The following is a 21,504-nucleotide window of genomic DNA, read 5'->3' on the forward strand; positions in this document are numbered from 1 at the left end:
ATGCAAAGTTTAGAGTTGCATTCACCACTCTAGCTAATTTAGTTTTTGCTCAAAATGAATGGCCAGCTACTGTTCCAGCCAACCCAGTGGCGAACACTGCTACAGCTAGGATTCGGGACTTCACCCAGATGAATCCTTCATCCTTTTTTAGGTCTCAGTCAGATGAGGACCCTCAAGAATTCCTTGATCAATTCCAGAAGGTTACAGATATCATAGGGGTTACCACTAGTGAGAGTGTGAGCTAGCTGCATATCAGTTGTAGGATGTGGCTCACACATGGTTCAAGTAGTGAAAAGTAGAGAGGGCTATAGATGTAGGGCCAATTAAGTGGGGGGAGTTGGTCACTGCCTTTTTAGAAAGATTCTTTCCCCTAGAATTGAAAGAAGATAAGGTGTTATAGTTTACTAACCTCAAGCAGGGAAACATGATAGTGAAACAGTATTCTCTTAAGTTCACTCAATTAGCTAGATATGCTTCTCATGTGGTGGCAGATAACAGGGCTAAAATAAGTAAGTTTGTTTTTGAGGTGAATGATAGTGTAGTCAAGGAGTGCAGGACCGCCATGTTGATTAGTGAGATGGACATATCCAGACTTATGATCCATGCTCAATAGATAGAGGAGCAAAAGATTTAGAAGAGGGAAAAGCAGAATAAGAGAGCTAGAATAGGTTTTATTCAGCCTAAGTCAGAGGGTGGCAACCGTTATCAGATCCGCCCAAAGTCATCTGTTCTATCTCCTTCTTTAGCTAGTGCTCCAGTTTCTAAGTTTAGGAATGGTTACCAAGATAGGGCGCCAGGCTCTAAATCTTAGTGCAATATTAGTAGTGCCCGAACCAATCCTCTTTGTCATACTTGTGGTAAGAACCATAAGGGTATTTGCAGAGATAGCAGTGATGCGTATTTCGAATATGGTAAGCCAATCCACAGAGTCAAAAATTATCCTCAGTTAGGTATTTAGGGTTAGTAGAACCATTTCTCAACTTAGTCCAGTCACTCGAATTAGCAGGGTGCCACTTCTAGTGCAACTAGTAGGCAGTGTCCAAATAGACTCTACGATCTTCAGTCTTAATAGGATCAGGAAAATTCTCCTGATGTGGTCACTGGTACATTACAGATCTTTCATGTACATGTTTATGATTTTCTAGATCCAGGAGATTCTTTGTCTTTTGTTACTCCTTCTATAGTAGTGGATTTTGGAGTCAGTCTCGAAATTATAACAGAGTTTTTCTTAGTATCTACCCTAGTGGGTAAAACCATCATAGCCCAATGAGTATACAGGAACTGTCCGATTATGATATCTCAGAAAGCCACTTCAGCAGACTTAGTTGAATTAGAGATACTAATTTTGATGTTATTCTCGGCATAGATTGGCTTCATTTCTGCTATGCCACAGTCAACAGCAGAAATAGAGTGGTCCAATTTTAGTTTCCGAATGAACCCATCCTAGAGTTGAAGGGTAGTTTTTCAGCATTTAGGGGTCAGCTTATTTCTTACCTACGGGTTAGAAAAATAATATCTAAGGGATGTGTATATCATCTTGTTCGAGTTAAGGATACTAGTTCCAAAACTCCCAGTCTTAAATCAGTCCTAGTAGTGAGCGAATATTCAGATGTCTTTCCCAAAGATCTTCCAGGAATTCCTCCCGAAAGAGAAATAGACTTTGGCATTGACCTTCATCTAGATTCTCAGCCTATATCTATTTCACCATACAGAATGGCACCAGCAGAACTCAAAGAATTGAAAAAACAGTTAAAGGATCTCCTAGACAAGGGATTATTTAGACCTAGTGTGTCCCCGTGGGGTGCACCAGTCCTATTCGTGCGTAAGAAAGATGATTCTCACAGAATGTGTATAGATTACCGTCAGCTTAATGAAGTTATGGTGAAGAACCAGTATCCACTTCCCAGAATCAATGACTTTTTGACCAACTTCAGGGTACCAGTTACTTCTCTAAGATAGACCTTAGATTAGGATATCACCAGCTCAGAGTCAGATATTGTAACATTCCAAAAATAGCTTTTCAAACTCGGTATGGCCACTTCAGATTCATAGTTATGTCCTTTGTTCTTTCAAATTCCCCATTCTCTTTTATGGATTTGATGAACCGTGGGTTCAAGCAGTACTTAGACATGTTTGTCATAGTTTTCATAGATGACATTCTTGGCTATTACCGTAATGAGCGTGATCATGCAGACCATCTCATAAATTATATTGCAGACTCTCAGAAATCATTAGTTGGTTACCAAATTTAGTAAGTGCAAAATTTGGCTAAGTTTAGTAGCATTCCTTGGTCATATCATTTCCGATGATGGTATTAGGGTTGATTCTCAAAATACGAAAGCAGTAAGAAACTATCCTTGCCTTGTCTCTCCATCAGATATCTAGATTTTCTTAGGTATAGCTAGCTATGATACACTATTTGTTGAGGTATTTTCATCTATTGCATCCCCTATGTCAAGACTAACTTAGAAGAAAGTCAAGTTTTAGTGGCCAGATCCTTGCGAGAAGATTTTTTAGGATTTAAAGACTTGACTCACCTCAGCTCCAGTTTTGGCTCTTGCAGATGGTTCAGATGGGTTCATAGTGTACTGTGATGTGTTCAAAGTAGGTTTGGATTATGTCCTCATGCAGCATGGTAATGTCATAGCCTACGCCTCCAGACAGCTTAAACTCCATGAGAAGAATTATCCATGATCTTAAGTTAGCAGTCATAGTTTTTGCCTTACAGATTTGGATGCATTACTTGTATGAGGTGCATGTAGATGTGTTCACATATCACAAAAGCCTTTAGTACATATTCTCTCAAAAAGATCTTAACCTCCATCAAAGAAGGTAGTTAGAGATTTTGAAAGACTACAACATGAGTGTCCTTTACCATCCGACCAAGGGCAATGTAGTGGTCAACACTCTCAGTAGATTATCTATAGGTAGTGTTGCTCATGTTGAGGACAGTAAGAAGAAATTAGCTCAAGAAGTCCATCAGCTTTCTTTATTAGGTGTCCTCTTAGTTGATTCATCAAAAGGTAGTATATGGGTTCAGAATAGTTCAGAATCATCTCTAGTTTCTGAAGTTAAAGAAAAGCAAGATAGAGATCCCAGTCTAGTCAGTTTGAAAGATCAGTCAAGGTTCATAAGATTGAGGTTTTATCCCAAGGGGGAGATGGTGTATTGCATTGTCAGGGTTGTCTGTGTGTGCCAGGTGTTGATTAACTAAGGCGGCAAATTCTTGTAAAAGCGTATGGTGCACATTACTCGATTCTAGGGGCCACTAAGATGTACTGCGATTTGCGAGAGATCTATTGGTGGAGTGGGATGAAAAGAGATATTGTAGAGTTTGTGTCTAAGTTCTCTACATGTCAATAGATTAAGGTTGAGTATCAGAAGCCTAGTGGGTCCATGCAGGAGTTAAATATTCCTACTTGGAAGTGGAAAGATGTGAACATGGACTTTATGATGGGTTTGCCTTGTACTCGTCATCAGCATAATTCAGTTTAGGTCATTGTAGAAAGGATGACCAAATCAGCTCATTTTCTTCCAGTCCATACATCTTATTCAGTCGAGTAATATGACAAACTCTATATCAGAGAGTTGGTCAGATTGCATGGTGTTCCAATATCCATTATCTCAGATAGAGGTACCCAATTCACCTCTTACTTCTGGAAAGAATTCCAAAAGGTTCTTGGTACCCGAGTTTATCTCAGTATAGCCTTTTATCCTCAAACAGATGGTCAAGCAGAAAGGACCATTCAGACCTTGGAAGATATGCTAAGGGCTTGTGTGATTGATTTCAAAGGTAGTTAGGATGAGCACTTGCCTTTGATTGAGTTTGTATACAATAACAGCTATTATTCTAGTATTCAGATAGCTCCATTTGAAGATCTCTATGGTAGGAGATGCAGATCTCCAATAGGTTAGTTCAAAATTGGTAAGGCCACTGTGATAGGGCCTAACATGGTATTCGACACTTTAGATAAAGTTTAGTTGATCAGAGAACGGCTCAAGACAGCTCAAACTTGACAAAAATCATACGTAGATATACGCAGAAAGGATCTCAAGTTAGAGATTGGTGATTATGTGTACTTAAAAAATCTCTCCTATGAAGGGATTTAAGAGATTCGGCAAGAAGGGAAAGCTCAATCCCCGATATGTCGGTCCCTTCAAAATTCTTAGTCGCTTCGACAAAGTAGCCTATAAGCTCGAGTTGCATTCAGATCTAGCTTTAGTGCATCCTTTCTTTCATGTATCCTTACTTAAGAAGTGTATAGGGGACCCAGCAGTTGTAGTCCCTATAGAGGGAATAGACATTCAGAACAGCCCCTCTTTTGAAGAGATTCCTGTCGAAATTCTTGACTATCAGACTCGTAGACTGAGAAACAAAGAAGTCCCTCTTGTCAAAGTTCTTTGGAAGAACCAGTCCATTGAGGGAGATACTTAGGAAGCAGAAGCAGATATGCGGAACAAGTATCCTCACCTCTTTTCCACAAACTCAGACTCAGCCCAAGGTAATTGCTTTATTGAAGCTTATTTGGTTTCATGTTCAGATTTAAGTTACAAGCCAGTTTCATGCTCAGATTCCAATCATAAACTTGGTATCAAATACCATTGCATATTCAGTCATATATTCATGCATCAGATCAGTCATGTATTCATGCATTAGATATGCATTCTCCTTGTGAGAAACTTAGTTTATCAAAAATACCAATCATGCATTCATGAATCAATTTACCCATGAAATCATGCATCAGATATGCATGTTCTATATGAGATCCAGTAAATCTGTCATGTCATTCATGTAATCATGTTTCAGTTGTTCATGTTCAGTGGGTACTTAAATTATCATTCTCCCCTCTCGGCCAGTATCATTCGAGGACGAATGTTCCTAAGGGGGAGATATTGTAATACCCCATAAAATCCTAAGTCAAATTAAGCTCCTCAAAGCTCTATAAAATATCCAACACTTAGAAAATTTTGGCCAAGTGTTAAGAACTTAGTCTCATTTTAATCCTTCGAGCTCTGAGGATTTATTTCATGACCTTCCCAACCTTTCTTTATTGATTTTTGAGTTGATTCATGATGGGGCAAGTCAATAGTATATCTCGGGTGAGTTTTAGGATTTTTTGGATAGCGTAAGGGTAAGTTTGGTTGCCCAAAATAGTGAAGCCTCGCGATAGCCCCGCATTGCGAGGTCCAGTCTCATTTTCAGATGTCGCAACACAAGGGCTAGTTCACGTTTCTGTGGGTCGCATCGCGAGGCCAATCCCGTTTTGCATAAATTTTATTATGAGTTTTGGGAGTAAAGGGGTCATTTCTCCCACCCTATTCAGCCCTAAAACACAAAATTAATCCCTAAATAACCTAAATATTTGTTTATTCACTCAAGTTTCCCCAAAGTTCATCATTCTCTCTCAAAAGCATGAAACCCTACTTTTAAAATTTTAGAACAAGGCTCAAGAATTCTTCAAGAACCCTTAAGGATTTACGTTCTAAGGTATATAAAGTGTTGATTCATGGGTTCCTTTCACCCATGAAGCTCAAGAAACCCTTTCAAATATATAAATTTTGAATTCTAAGTTATGAATTGAATCATATCTATGTTTATGTTGTTGTATGATTACCAAGCTGAAATCTTTAATACATATAATGAAATTATGTTAGCATGTGGTTGGAATTCTTGTATTTGAAGTGAAAATGTTTCCATGATGTATTATTTTAATATTCATGCCTAAGCCTCAAGTTATGCATGCAAGGTGTAAGAATAATTCTTTATGACTCAATTGTGACTAATTTGATATATCCATGCTTTACACTTATGTTCACAATTACCTCCATGTTATTGTTATACATTGTAATGGTTTGGTGGAATACTCATGAGATTAGACTTACAAAATTATGACATGTTTATATGCATTCCTATTCATGTGTAAGCTTATGATATGTAAATACTTTATGAAAATTCCCAACAGTTGTACTATGAATTGTTGACTATGGTCACGTGTTCAAGAAGTGTCATGTCTTGTCAGTTTCATGCTATCGAGTCCTGGGGATACTTGTACCAGATAATTTAGCTGTATACCTAGAGCCAATGTCAGTTTTCAAGATGCTCTCAGTCAAGCCATAATCAGTAGAATTTAGTTAGTCACTAGACTTAGAAAAACTCAGTAAATTCAGTACCAGTCCAGTCCTACTTAGTAATCTCAGTAAACTCAGTTAGTTAACAGAACTCAATAATATTCCTTCAGTCAAGGAATTCAATGAACTCAGTCTAGTTCATCTCAGTATAATTAGTTCAGTGTCCATTCAGTTGGTAGTAGGATTCATCACTGAGTGAACCCAAGGATGGAAACTCACCTGCCAGCAGAGAGTGTGAGTCTTAGAAGCAGTCCTTACATTCTATAACTACGTAGCCAGTGTAGGTTGAGACATTAAAAACCTATCAGGTGATGGTTGATGAGCTAACTTAACCTGTCAGATGATGGTCCCACCGTTCTCCTTAGAGTACCTACCAAATGAGGGTCACTCATAGTTTGTCTTTACCAGTGGCGCGGTATTGACACCCTTCTAATCGGGGTTACAGATTGGACCCCAACTCAGCTATATTGCTTTATTCGGGGCATGTCTATTAGATAACTACCTCCCACAGTCTCAGTCTCATTCTTTTAAATATAACTTAGATAGTTCTACAGATTTCAGGACTCTCAGATACAATCACTCAACTCAGTACGGAACTTAGCTAGTTCCATCAGAATCAAGACTGCCAGATACAGCCACTTAGTAAATAGCATATTAGTTATTAGTATGCACATTATCAGAATATTCAGTAGTCATAATCCTCACATTCTCAGTTACAATTATGTATTCATGCATGTATTCTTATGCAGTCATATTCATGTTATTAGATAGTTATAGTTCATGCATATGAACCCCGTGCATTCATCCTTACCTCACTTTGTATACCAGTACATTCACACGTACTGATGCAGACTTTTCTTTTGTGCTATAGTGTTTTATACCATAGGTTTGGATGCTCAGGTTCTCGATCGTGCATAGGCAGCTTCAGGTTTTAGTCAGCATCAGTAGACTAGTAGTGAGTCCTCATCAAGCGAGGATACTTTATCATTTCAGTATTTTAGTACTTAGTTTATTTCAGCAGTTGGAGTTAGTTGGGGACATGTCCCATCAACTCCTTATTCAAATAGTTTAGAGGCTTTCAGACTAGATATTCAGACTTCAGTAAGTTTAGGATTTATATTTAAGTTTATTTTAGTATTTTTATACCACATACTTTAATATTATTTTAGGTATTTGAACCTTATGGCAGTTCAGCCTATCATTTTGCATATGATTATAGTGTTAATATACAGATATTACAGCAAGTAGCTGTCATGGGTTAGCTTGTGGTTCTTTGGGATTATGAGCACCGTGTAGCATCAGGGTTTCAGAATCTAGGGTGTTATACTTTGCTGCTTCAAATTTAGGTCCCTCTGGTTAAAGAGGTACTGTAAACTCTTGTGGTCGGCATATATATCAACATGAACCCCATACAAGTAGTGGCACCATATTTTTAAAGCAAATATAACTGCTGCTAGCTCAAGATCATGTGTTGGATAATTCTTCTCATGTGACCATAACTGTCTTGAGGCGTAAGCTATTACTTTACCATGTTGCATCAAAAAAAATTCCTAAGCCAACTCCTAAAGCGTCATAATATACCGCATAATCTTTCGTGCCTTCTAGAAGTATAATATGGGTATAGAAGTCAACTTATTCTTCCACTCTTGAAAACTTCTTTCATAAGTTTCATTCTATTGAAAGTTAGCTTCTTTGTGTGTTAGCTTTGTTAAAGGAGCAGAAATATAAGAAAACCCCTCACCGAACCTTCTATAATAACCTGCCAAGCCTAGTAAACTACAAACCTCCATAGGCGTTGTGCGTCTTGGCCAGTTCTTCACTGCCTCTATCTTCTGAGAATCAACTCTTATTCCTTCATCAGATACAATATGACCCAAGAATGCTACCAATTTTAACCAAAACTCATATTTGGAGAACTTCGCATACAACTTAAGATCGCGAAGGATTTGAAACACCTATCGCAAATGATTACCTTAGTCTTCTTCTGATCTTGAATACACCAAAATATCATCTATAAATATGATAAAAATACATTCAAGAATGGCTTAAATACTTTATTCATCAAATCCATGAAAGCTGATGGAGCTTTAGTTAGCCCAAATGACATAACTAAAAACTCAAAATGACCATATCGCGTTTGAAAAACCATTTTAGGTATATCTTTCTCCTTCACTCTCAGTTGGTGATAACCTAACCTCAAGTTGATCTTTAAGAGACACTTAGCACCTTGTAACTAATCAGTTAAATCAACTATTCTAGGAAGGGGATATTTGTTCTTAATTATCATCTTATTTGTCGGTAATCAATACACATTCTCAACGTGCCATCTTTCTTATGTACAAATAACACGGATGTGTCCCAAGGAGATATACGAGGCCTTATGAAACCCTTTTCCAATAAATCTTTTAATTTTTCCTTCAATTCACGTAATTCTCGATGGCCATTATATACAGGGGAAAAGAAATTAGTTGAGTACCTGGGATCACATCACTACTAAACTCTACTTCTCTTTCTGGAGGTAAACCCAGAAGCTCTTCAGGAAATACATCAAGAAATTCATTTACCACTGAGATGGATTGAAAATCAGTTACTCTACCTCTATATCTTTCACCCTTACTAGATGACATATGTATCCTTTGGACATCATCTTCTTTTCCTTAATATAAGAAATAAAATTACCCCTTGGTACCCCCAATATTACCCCTCCACTCAAGGATAGTTTCCTTTTGAAAATATAAATGCACCATCTTGGCTTGGCAATCCACTGTGGCATAACAAGAATACAACCAATACATACCTATTATAACATCAAAATCTACCATTTAAAGCTCCAGAAGGTCAACCAATGTATCACGATTACAAACAGTTACTATACAATTATGATAAACTCTTCTAGCTATAATAGATTTTCCAATTGGTGTAGACATTTCAAAAGGCTTTGTTAGCAATTCTAGTGTTGTTTTGAACTTTCCAGCAATTAATGGAGTGATATATGATAATTTAGATCCTGGATCAATTAAGGCATATACCTTATGTGAAAAAATGAACAATGTTCCTGTAAACACGTCAGGAGAAGCCTCTAAATTTTGTCGACCCGCTAGAGCATATGTACGATTTTGAACACCACTAGAACCAGCTCCCTTAACACACCTACCACGACCAGTAGGCATCTGCTGACCCCTACCAAAATAAGAAACCAAGGATGATGATGCCACAGTAGATCCAGTAGGTTGTACCATATCATTCGTTCCCCTTTTGGGGCAATCTCTCATTATGTGTCCCAGTGTGCCACACCAATAATAAGAATTTGTCCCAAACTAATATGTACCTAAATGATTTCTTCCATAATGCTTACAAAGTTGTCTAGGATGTCTTGATTGTCTTGCACCTCCTTACTCTTGATACCCCCTTACTTGTGAACCTTAACTCTCACTTCTTTGCCCGAATTTATTTCCCTTAAACCCCTAAAAACAAGGAGAAGCACCTGATGTGGAGTAGGAAGTTGATGGTCTAAGGGGACTATTGAAAAGCCAAGGCATGAATTCACTTTGAGATGGAGAAAATTTTCCCATAGATCTATCCCTCTTGGAGTGCTCTCTTTCCAGCTCTCGTGTCCTTCTTTGCCTTTGATCCTCCATTTTGTATGCAAAAGATTATATTCTTGCTATATCCATTTCTTTATTCAAGGGAGAAATAGTACAATCTCTAACCAAATATGAGTCCATTCTATCCACATATCAATGAACTCTATCCTCCATAGTAGCCACTACATTAGGAGCATACCTGGCCAAAGAATTAAATGGAAGATTGTACTCCCTCATGCTCATGTTCCCTTGGTGAATATTTAAGAAATGATCTGCACGACTCTCCCAAATCTCGAATGGAAGATAATGATCAATAAATGTTGTTTTGAACTTCTCCCAACTAGCTGAAGGTGCACCTATACCCCTTGATTTTTTCCAAGCTTTATACCACAATATAGCTACCCCATTTAATCAATATGTTGTTAACTCAACTATCTCTTTACCAGATACATGCATAACATCCAAATCCCTTTGAATTTTATCAATAAAGTCTTGTGGATCTTCATTAGGGTCTGACCCAGTGAACTGAGGAGGGTCTAATATAAGGAAATCATGTGTCTGTAGACTAGCTGCCCTATCCACACCACTAGAACCCATAGTTAGACCAGCTTGTCCTTGACCTTGTCCAGCAACTATACGCGTTAATAATTACACCACATTCATCAAATATTGTTCAATAGCATTAATAGGTGACTGGGGGTACTCTTCTCCTCCTTGGCTCCTTTGAAGATGGAGGGGTAAAAGAAGTCTGTGATACAAACTCATCTTGAGCCTCACTTTGATCAGTATGTCTAGGTGATGATTTACTTGTCCCTTCTCTGGCAGCTGCATCTACTTTCTTATTCTTACCCTCACTCTTTCTTGTAATTAGTATCTTTACAATATTAAGAAAAAAATATTCAAGGTTAAATATAAATCAACCTACATTATTGGCTCTAACGCATGATCTACGGAATAAAAAAACAACTCTTAAATGCCTCATAGCCTCCTACTTAGAGATGTGGTGCACAACACACCCATAAGTAAGACTTTACACATAAACGGCTTTGCAAATGACTCCCTAGGATGACCGGCTCTAATACCACTTTTTCACACCCTAAATCCCATTGGGACAGACAGGCACCCGTAGCCGTAACGGGCTGGGAGAACCAACTCATAACCATGTACTTCTCATGCATATAACTATGACATTGAAAGGTCCTACTAGTATGGATACGACGCATTGATAAAACCAAACCACGTAAGTAAGTCCAAACCAACATATACAATCCTTGTCCATTAGGGCCACAACATTAAAAAAACACAATGCTACCACACTTAACTTTACATTAGTCTGCAAAGCCTCTAAAAGACACATGGACTTAGTTAAGGTCGGGAAAAACCCCTTCCTTGCTCATAATTACTATACAATACCAATATACATATAACAAACTCAAAAAGCTCTGAATCAACTTTGAGCTCACCAATAGCCGTTGGATGTCTTGTGCTCCTACTGGGTGGTCTACTAGCTTGAGTACCTGTGCCTGCGGCATAAAACATAGTTTCCCCCTATGAAGGATGTCAATACAAAGAGTGTACTGAGTATGTACGACATAAAGTGACTATAAATAAGACAAGAGCTCAACAAAATCAGTTATTAATATATAACTATAAAGATAAGGGTAGAATACCAACTTTGCTTGTACATATGGGATAATGTACATTACATCCTTTTCTTTGTTTTATTCTTCTTTACTTTATAAAATTATAAGGCGTGATAAAAATGACCAGCTGATCAGTGGTGAAAGATAATAATCCATGCTAGGCATTTTAACCCCTGGGACACGGTCCTCGTAAGTACACAATTAAGGATCAACCCATGCTAGGATTTCCTTTTACCCCTGGGATACCACCCATAATGTTGGGATTGACCCATTGTAGGAGTTTCTTCCACCCCTGGGATACCACCCAAGAATATATAGAATCACTTCAGATCATTCTTTTTATCTTTAAAGTTGTTGTTTTGGTGGTCATGTATTAGATTTGGAACTTTGACCAGTAGCACAAGGTATACAAATACGCACTAAATACAGTAGCAATGAGGTAGGATACAATAACAATAGGAATATAACACATAGGAGCTTAACTAACACCATAGGTCATGTTGACTAAAAGAATAACTCATAAAGCTTATTGCTGAAAATAGCAATATCATACTAGTATTTAGAAGGAAAAAGAGACAGATCTAGTAATAAACACATCTTCAGATACTTTAACAACCTAACAATTTAGAATAAGGTTGTTATCCACCTTGGAGATTGTACGCTGCATTTATGTATAATTTGAAAGGAAGAATACATAGGAAGTTAACTTTGTAACAAATGAGTTAGATTTATGCCAAAGAGTATAGGATCGATAAACCATACATACCATGTTGTACAACTGATCAAACTCTTACTTAATTCCCTTTCTTTTAGATTATTAAATATAATAGCATAAAACTAGGATTAGTCACTAATTAACACATTCACACCATTTAAACTTACCAAAATAGTAAGCGGGTAGTAACACACAATTAACTAATCCAAGGTGTTCTTTAAACCTCATTCTTGCCCAATTACATTCACATAAATTGTAACTTCTTATAAGATCCCCCTTAACAGTTTTGTCTTTATTGTACTCTCAAAATGGTCTACCAAGTGGTGTGGGTAGTAAGCATATACGATGTTCAATTTGGTAGTGTACCACTATACCCTTCTTCTACCTTTCATTAGAAACCATTCACATCTTTCCCCAACATCAACCAAGCATCCCCCAACATATATGCATAAAACCATTCCAAAACATCCCAAAATATTAATACCAACCAAATATTAAACTCACCATCCCTTGAGTTCTTAGCAACAACATATATACAATCTCTACCAACACATGTATCGACAAAGGGTAAAATGGACAGTATTCATACCTTAATTTCGGTGGTAATTTATTCCCTTGATGTGTATCTCTTCAATTGCTTGATTTCTTTACTGACAAACCAAAAGTGAAAAGAAAAATCTCTTAATAATCAAGAATAAAGAGACTGTCAAACTTAAAAAGAGATGTCTTATAGTTTAATCATGGAGAACATAATTCTCATAGTATTCTTAAGATGTGCTCGTGATTTATTCACTTACCTTAAACTTAGAAGGAAGGTAAATCCCAATAACCTTAGTGGAATTATAGGACTGCTGCATAGCTAATAGAAAAAGAGAGAGAAAATCTTGAAACCTGGTTTTTGGATAGTTAAAATGAGCTAAAAGAGTTGGTTTCAATCCCTTTAAAAGGATCTTCTTTTGGTAGACTTTCTTGGCTATTTTTGGTCCATAACTTTTCAAGTAGGTGATTCACCTACTTGCCCATTATATTGGGCCTTTGTGGATCAAAAACTATTGGACCTTAGCTTCCCATTCTCCTCTCTTTCTCTCCTTAAAATTGGGCCAAAATAAAATAAAATAGGTGGTAGTGTACTTGGCCCAATAAACTGGTCAAGGGAACTTTAATAGGTGATGCACCTAGTTTGTTCTTAGGTTGGTTAAAAGGTCAAAGTAGGTGACTCACCTACTAGCTGAAATAAGTCAAGCAAAAAACTTAATATTTTATTCCATTTTAAGATCAAAATACTTATAGTTAAACTTAAAACTTATGTACACTCGGTCATTTCATCCTTTAGATTCAAATACCTACTTAAGAGCCTAAGTTTAGATACTCTCGTCGATGGTAACTTAATCGTACCACGTTTCAATATATGTGGGAATTCTTTAAAACCTATCTTACCATTACTAATCACATACGATACCTGAGCCCATTACCTATCTCATAAGTCTATATCTAGTGCCACATGATTAGAACTAGTACACGCAAAATATAGGGTGTTACATAGGCTGTCAATACTGACTAAAACTGTGAAAGCTATTATGTAACCAATATAAACCATGGATGTTACCATAGATTCCAACATTAGAGGAGGGCTATTCCATTCTTTCCATTGGAGTGAAACGCGAACTAGAGTGATCACTATACTGAGCCCAATTTAAGGAAAAAGGGAAAACGCTCTTTGGCGAGTCTTTAAATCTTACGGGGGCACATAAATTACTAAAAGTTGGATGCACTGAACCAATACTTATCTTTTGGTGTTAAATGCTACTCCTAACTAATGACACTGTGTTATTCATGGTTTAACATAACATGGTACTATCCTGACAAGGATCAAGTTTAACTTGAACATTCTAATAAAATCTTGGTCTGACTAGCTAGTATTTGAAAGGTCTAAAATAACAAGTAAACATAGGTATCAATTTTTCATAACCTGCCAGCACTGAATATTTTCAAAAATATGATAACAACTCTTATAGCAGTAATATGAAGTCATGGTTTAGAGACCCAAAACATTAGATAGTTCAAATCATGAGTATAATGCATGATTTTAAGCATAGGAACATATTAAACTTAGGAGAATAGGAATTTCTCATCAAAATAATTAAATTCAAGATAGAATATCAAACTTGTAGTTGAAAACATAAATAAGTACAACTCTTATGCTCTTTAGTCCCTTAAATCACATGATAAAGCTATGTTATTAACACATGAGGATTTAGGAATGAACCCTAACTTAAAACATGTAAATTTAACTTGAATATCATACATTTGGGCACAAGGTTAAAATTTTAACCTTGTTTAGAACTCCACATACCTCAATAGCTAGATTCTTGAAGATTGCTTGAACTTGGAAGCTTGAACTCGTGGATTCTTAGGAAAGGGAGCTCAGATTTTGTTCTTGGAAAGGAGGAGGGTTTCGAATGAGTAATTTTAAGCTAAAGGGTCAAATAATTCCCCTATGTATGTACCCAACGTGTTATGAACGACTTGGGTTGAGGGAAAAAGACTCAATTGCCTACTGATGTCTTTAATTAAGAAGCTGTACATATGACACCAACACGTCATGTCAATTACTTTGGGGTAGTAACCTATGTTCCACGTCCCTTTCTCTGAGTGAGAGACCAATGTGCCGTAGACCCCATCACAATGGGTGAGACCAATATATCGTGGGCCTATTGTAGGGCCCCGCTATCTCCACTATCCAAACATATCCTGCACCCCATACAAAAATCCCAAAACATTCTTGAGATATGACTTTAACCTCCCTAAACATGAATAACTCAAAAAGCAATGTCCCATGGTTGGGAAGGCTAAAAATAAAATTCATAAAGTCTTGGGGTCTTGAAATGACTAAGTCCTCAACACTTAGTGAAATTTTTAAGCCATGGACCCTTTAAACTTGCAACTACAACTACACTGAGCTTAGAATATTATGGGATATTATAATTTCCCACCCTAAACCATTAAGACCCCATGTCCTATAACATTAATTGGTTTCTCATTACTCACTTTAGAAGATCAAAATACTCTCAAATCACTCTAAAATCTCTTCCAAAGCTATGAGTTTAAGAAAAGGCTAAGAATTCTTCAAGGTGGTCAATTAAGGCTCTCAAGAGTGGTTTCTCTCCATCTTTTTTGGTATCGAAGGCATGTTACTCCTCCCTCATTGTTAGTTCAAACTAAAAGCACATTTTACTTAATGGTTTTCATGGCATTATTGTGGGTTTGTGTTGGTTTTGAAATATATGTTGGGAGTTTTGGTTACTAATGGTTGGATGATGTTTTCCCAAATTATATTTATGGTTTTTCATGTTGTAATATTGGTTTGAATATATGGTTGCATGAGAATGGTTAATTGGTTCATGGTTTTTGTTTTTGAAGCTATATGCCCTCAACATATTAGTTAAAATGCCAATGAGAAGGGTTTTGTCACATAGTTTGACTTTTATTGAAAACCTTGCATTTCATAATATGGTAATTGAACCCTAAATGGTTTTATTTAATTAAAAAATTTGGAAAGGCCTTGGAGGCCATGGTTTGATTGATCTAATATCCTATAGGGTACATAGGAATTCCCTAACACTATGCTAATGACATTGTTTGTGAGCTATAGTCGGTATGACGATACCACTTCATAATGCCTTGATAATTAACTCTAGAATTGGTGGTTTAGTTATGTGCTAAAGGTTTTAATTGGTTAATAATGGCAGGTTGTAATAGCTAACCATAAAGGTATGAGTCTAATGGATGAACACTACAAACTCATATTTGCCGATATGATGGTTGGTCATAGTGACCATATACTTGTGGGGTATATAAGAATCCCCTAATTTAACTTGTATATATGTATCATGAAGTTCAAAGGGTACATCGGAATCCCCGGACCCTATGATATCTTTGATCTGTGTAGCTACATGTACTGGGGCCCGTTTAGAGGGTAATACCGGATCTATATTCTAGGACGATTAAGCTACACAACCCAGGTTAAGGATTTAAATGCATACTAAACTTGGTTCCCTTTCGGGCATGGTATATATATGTATGTATGTGACTGTATATGGTTATTTACTTTGTTTTTGAATAATGACATTACTTTCTCCTTATTCCTGAGTGCATACTAGCATTTACCCCCTAACCCATATTCGGGCATTGTATCCCTACACGATGCAGGAACCAACCATACTACTACTCCTACTCAGTGACTTAGATTTAGGAATAATTTAGAGTCATACTGAAAGGGTGAGCTTTCATACTCCAAAATACTCCATTTCATGTTATGGATATCTTTTAATGTTTTGACTTATTTCTTGGACTTTGGTTTTGGCTATGGTTGGGGGCATGTCCCAACTGAATGTTTTTTGTTTTTGGTTAGAGACTTTGTGTGACTACTAAGGGCATAGGTAGTATCGGTATTGGTGTCATCTTTGGCATTGGTATTTGTATTAGGGCTTACACCAGTTGGATATTTGATTGTCCTACTAGTTTTTTAAGGTAATGGATTCTATTATTGTATTGAGAATAAATTACTTTATCTTCTCATATGTTTGAAATTCATCCGACATAGGGTACAGGGCAGTTATGGTTGGGTATTGGGGGTTGTCTCCAATCCCGGTTGGACTTGAGGCACCCAACACAACTAGGCCCTGGTTCTAGTTGTGTCAATTTAAAATTGGATAGTAGTTTGAGTTTGTAACAAATCTGAATTTTTTTTAGTTTTGAAGTAATAATGTAATCATTTAATTTTCATTGGATTTAAAATTATAAAATAATTTGGACTAAATGAAAGTCTGGATGTATTAGTCCAAGCAAATAAATGGGCTAATCTAACTAGATTGATAATTTAAGGGGTTGCAATATGAGTGGCCACGACCCAAATGAAATTTTAGAAAGTGGTTGAGTTTATGAAGAAGGTGGAAGGGATTAAGAAGCAAGGAGAAGTGAATACAGAGAAAAATAAGGCCCAAAATTTTTGTCATTTTAGTGGTACTTATTCGAGGGTTCATGATTCACTAGGCTACTCTTCTTGTTCATTCTATTTAGCTATGCATATGTCTGTGAGGTGCCCTTCAGGGGTTTGTTATTAGACTTCTTGGATAGATAGTTATACACCTTCAACATCTTCAGTTTAGTTGCCTGCCTTAGATATTAGATTTCGTGAGAGTGGAAGATTGGGTCATATTTAGCGGTTTTACCCTAACTACTTATCTGAAAAATATTTGACTCAGCAGCCAGCTTTTAGTGCCTTAGTTCCAGCAGGTTGTGGTGGTGAAAAATAGATAGGGGTCATTGATATAGTGGGCATGGAGGTCATGTTGTAGAAAGGGATAGTTGCTAAGCCAACCATAGTGAAGGACAGGTTGGTCAAGGAGGAAAACATGCTGGTCATAACGCTTAACTTACATGTCAATTTAAGTGCAAGGCAGTTGTTGTCAATATAATTACCCACCAAGATCGAGGTCGAATTCATAAGGAACATGTGAGTGAAAATTGAGTAGGTTCGAAATAAAAGTTACTTGCTATGTTCAAACCTATGGTACAATATAGTTTGGGGATTTTCAATCTTATCGAGTGTGAAAGCAATTCTTGGGCTTCTAAGGGACTAATTTAAGGCTAAAATCAATTAGAGGGTAATCAATTAGGAATGGATCTTGGTGTTATGCTTTCCTAGGGGAAAGTTACACATGGATTTGTGAAGATTCAGTGCAAATTTCAATTGTTGATGTTGTGGTAAGCTAGGTTGAAAGTCCTTAAGATTAGTTTTTCAACAAAACCTCAAAGATATCACTCATTGACTTTTTTTAGTACCTAACGAGTGTGTCAATTAAAGCCACCCAATACCTCAATTGGGTATCCCTATTTCTAGGATGATACCCATGGTATAGTCAACCTCATAATCACCATTATGTCTAAGATAGTGAAAATTAGAAAAGTATGCCCATAATTATTTGTTATTGCCTTGGTTCCTATATCCCTCTTTCAAGGATGATATGGGTTCCAAAAGTTCACCCAAACCCCTCTTTCAAGGATGGTTTGAGCTTCCAAGAGTTTGAGATTTTCATCCATCAAACCCATTTGGGTATTTGGGGCTTTTACCCACAAATGTCAATTAGTCAACCCAAACAATAGTAGAACCGATCATCAACAAACTATAATCTACACAAATACATCACAACCCACATGCAATTGCACCCTATTCTAGCATAATCCTAAGAGGTAGATCTAGCACATCATAAGGATAAAGAAATCAAATATACCAAGATGTATATCAAAGTTATGCATAAGAAAAATAAAGAGAGTACAACCCACACTTTAGATTCAAATAAATCTTCGATAGAAAAAGCTAAATCTACACTTCAGAGTTCCTTTAATCACTTCTTGCCTTAAATTAGTAAGCTCTAAACTCCAAGAAATTAAAAAACTCTAAACTAAGTATGGGGGTAGGTTATAGAATGATAGATAAAAAGATGATATATAATGAAGGGGTTTTGAGCCTTAAATTGGATTTGGGGTCAGCTGGTCAAAATAACGGTTCTACCCTTGGGCCATTTTCCACCCTTACGCGATCGCAGAAGATTGATCGCGATTGCACTCACTGTGACCGCAGTTAGTCTATTGTGATCACAGTTGGTTGACTAGCTTTACTCGGCGCGATTACGGGCGTCCTACTTCAGCTAGTCTAGTTCTTGCACTTCAATTCCCTTTTTGATCTTTTTCAGCTCAAGTTTGCTTCTTTTCTTCTCAGCACTTGTACACCTACAAAATATAAGAATTAATAAATTTAACCCCAAATATATCTCACTAATACATTTAATTCATAGTCGTATGCACGAATATTTAGTGCAAATGAGTGGTAAATTCACCCCTCATCAGGTGGTAGAGGTGGTGATATGGCTAATCTTTATTCTATCATGGCTAATGCTAAAGATGAAGCTTCAGATGTTATGATGACTAGTAATATTCTTGTTTGTGATTGTATTGATTGTGTGTTATTTGATCCTGGATCTAATTTTTCTTGTGTGCGTGTGAAATTTGTGTTAGTTTGGAACTTAAAATATGAATTCTTTGATGCACCCACATATGTTTATATATTTAATGGGGTTTATGTTTGTGTTGATTAGGTTTATCGGGCATGTCCTATGATGTTTATGGGGTTTAGAACTTTGACAAACTTAGTGATCTTAGATATAGAGGAGTTTGATAACATTTTAAGGATGAGTTAGTTGTCTCCTTATCATGTTATTCTTAATTGCATATAGTTCAAGGCAGATGATTCTATATGAGAAGAATTATCCCATCCAAGATTTGGAATTAGTAGTTAAGGTTTTTTCTTTGAAGATTTAGAGACATTACCTCTATTGGGTGAAGTGTGAGGTGACCACCATAGTCTGTATTATATGTTTACTTAGCATATATGAATTTAAGGCAAAGAAGGTGGATGGATTTGATCATAGATTATGACATCTCAATTCTGTATAGTCTGGCAAGGCCAATTTGGTGGTAGGCACATTGAGTTGGAAGTAAGAAATCATGGAAGTTTTGAATGGTTGAAGGTGTCAAGACGCCCATTGGCTAAGGAGGTATAAACTTTGATTAATGGTTATATAAGCTTATAGGTGACTAAAAACAAAAGAGCGTTAGCCTGTGTGGAGGTTAAGTCTACTTTATTTAAGAAGATTAAACATAGGCAACTTAAAGATAAGAAGTTGAACAACCTTAGAAAGGAATTGTTACTAGGTTGAGCCAAGGAGTTCACTCTTGATAAAGAGGAGGTGTTGAGGATTTGACACCGCATTTGTATGCCTCGTGTGGGAAACTTGATTACCACTATCCTTGCTGAGGCTCACAATACTAAGTACTTTATACACCCAGGTACAACCATAATGTATAGAGACTTAAGACAACACTATTAATGGCATAAAACAAAGTGAGACATTAGAGATTTTGTGACCAAGTGTCAAAACTGCCAGTAGGTTAAGTATGAGCATCAAAAACCTGAAGGTAAGGGATGTGCAGTTTGACATAGGTGAAAAGTTTTATTAAAAGTGTCAACTATAAAGGTTGAAATGCGGTTCAAAAAGAAATGAAAGTTAAGTCTAAGGTACATCGAACCCTTTGATTTTTCAAATAAAGTAGGTTTATTAGCTTATATATTATCTCTACCTCCTGATTTTCATCTTTTGCTTCATGGATGAATGCCCAAGAAGTACCACAAAGATAAAGACTACATAATTTATTAGGATTCAGAATTATTTGAGAAGGATCTCTCTTATGAAAAGGAGGCAATTGTTATCATGGATAGAGATGTGAGAATGATAAGCAATAAATTCATTTCATCTATAAAGGTTTAGTTGAGAAACTATTTGGTTGAAGAAGCTACGTGGAGACAGGGGCAAATATGCACAAGCGCTATCCACACTTATTTATAAATTTAGGTAATTCTTCTACTCATTATAGCATCATCGAGTTAGTTTTCATTCAAATATAAATAAGGGGTATATTTGTTTATAATGAAATGAACCAAACATAGTTAAACTAAAATAGATGGTAAAACCTCTGCCTAGTTTCACCTTAGACCAAAATTTGAATTTAGGGCCGACCTAGATTTAGGCATAATTTGAATGTGTGGTAGTCTGAGGAAATATGGAAATATTATAGTGTTGTGTTATGTTATGGATAATATTTTTTTTAGAAGATAATTTTAGGAAGTCATATAAAATTCTAATGTGCACAACGGGTTAGTACAACTACGATTATAGAGATTACCATAAGGGTCAGCTTATAATATTGAATTTTAACAATTGTGTTATGAAATGACTATAGCTGGGACTGTGTCTCAAGCTATTGATTTGAAGTTGTTGCAGTGATGAAAGTAAAACTGCATTAGCATCACTACAACATAGAAATATCACCATAAAGTAGAAATATTGCCATATAGATAACTCTTTTTAGCCTAGGTGTCGCAATAGCAATAAATACTCTACTATAGTAGTGCGGCTGCAGTGACAAAAGTGGCACTGTAGCAGCAAAAATACTGAATCCTAGCTTTTAAAATAAGTAAAACTTGCATTTTATTCCTACTTTTCTAAAAAAATGTTCAAGGGTTAAATAGACTTTTGGATTTTTGATCTTTAAGGTTCCTTTATACTTTAAACCTAAATTACTCCTCTAGATTCGTATAATTGTAAGAATCATAACCATGGTAGAATTTGGGATTTATCCCTAAGTTTATGAACTAGTAGAAATAGGTGGAGAATAATGCTATTATCTGTTATTATTGATTCTAAGGTTTTAGAAACACTTCCTTATGGTAGAATTCTTGATTGTAAGTTACATTATGAAAAACTCAAAAAGTTAAAGGGTAGAAAATCTTAAGTTGATGAATTAGATCAAGTTC

The 21,504-nt window shown here is 36.4% G+C and overlaps 1 protein-coding gene across 1 annotated transcript in view; it reads right to left on the reverse strand.

The window, feature by feature from the left end:
• Positions 1-10,124: 10,124 nt before the first annotated feature.
• LOC124889623 (60S ribosomal protein L19-1-like) overlaps positions 10,125-21,504 on the reverse strand; it is a 39,992-nt gene continuing 28,612 nt past the window's right edge. The window contains exons 3-4 of the mRNA XM_047401593.1: positions 10,521-10,587; positions 10,125-10,345 (exon numbers count right to left, since the gene is read on the reverse strand). Of these exons, the coding sequence (XP_047257549.1) occupies positions 10,125-10,345; positions 10,521-10,587 (288 nt within the window). The remainder of the gene's footprint in view (positions 10,346-10,520; positions 10,588-21,504) is intronic.

Source organism: Capsicum annuum, chromosome 12 (assembly GCF_002878395.1).
Source record: "Capsicum annuum cultivar UCD-10X-F1 chromosome 12, UCD10Xv1.1, whole genome shotgun sequence".
Classification (NCBI taxonomy): domain Eukaryota; kingdom Viridiplantae; phylum Streptophyta; class Magnoliopsida; order Solanales; family Solanaceae; genus Capsicum; species Capsicum annuum.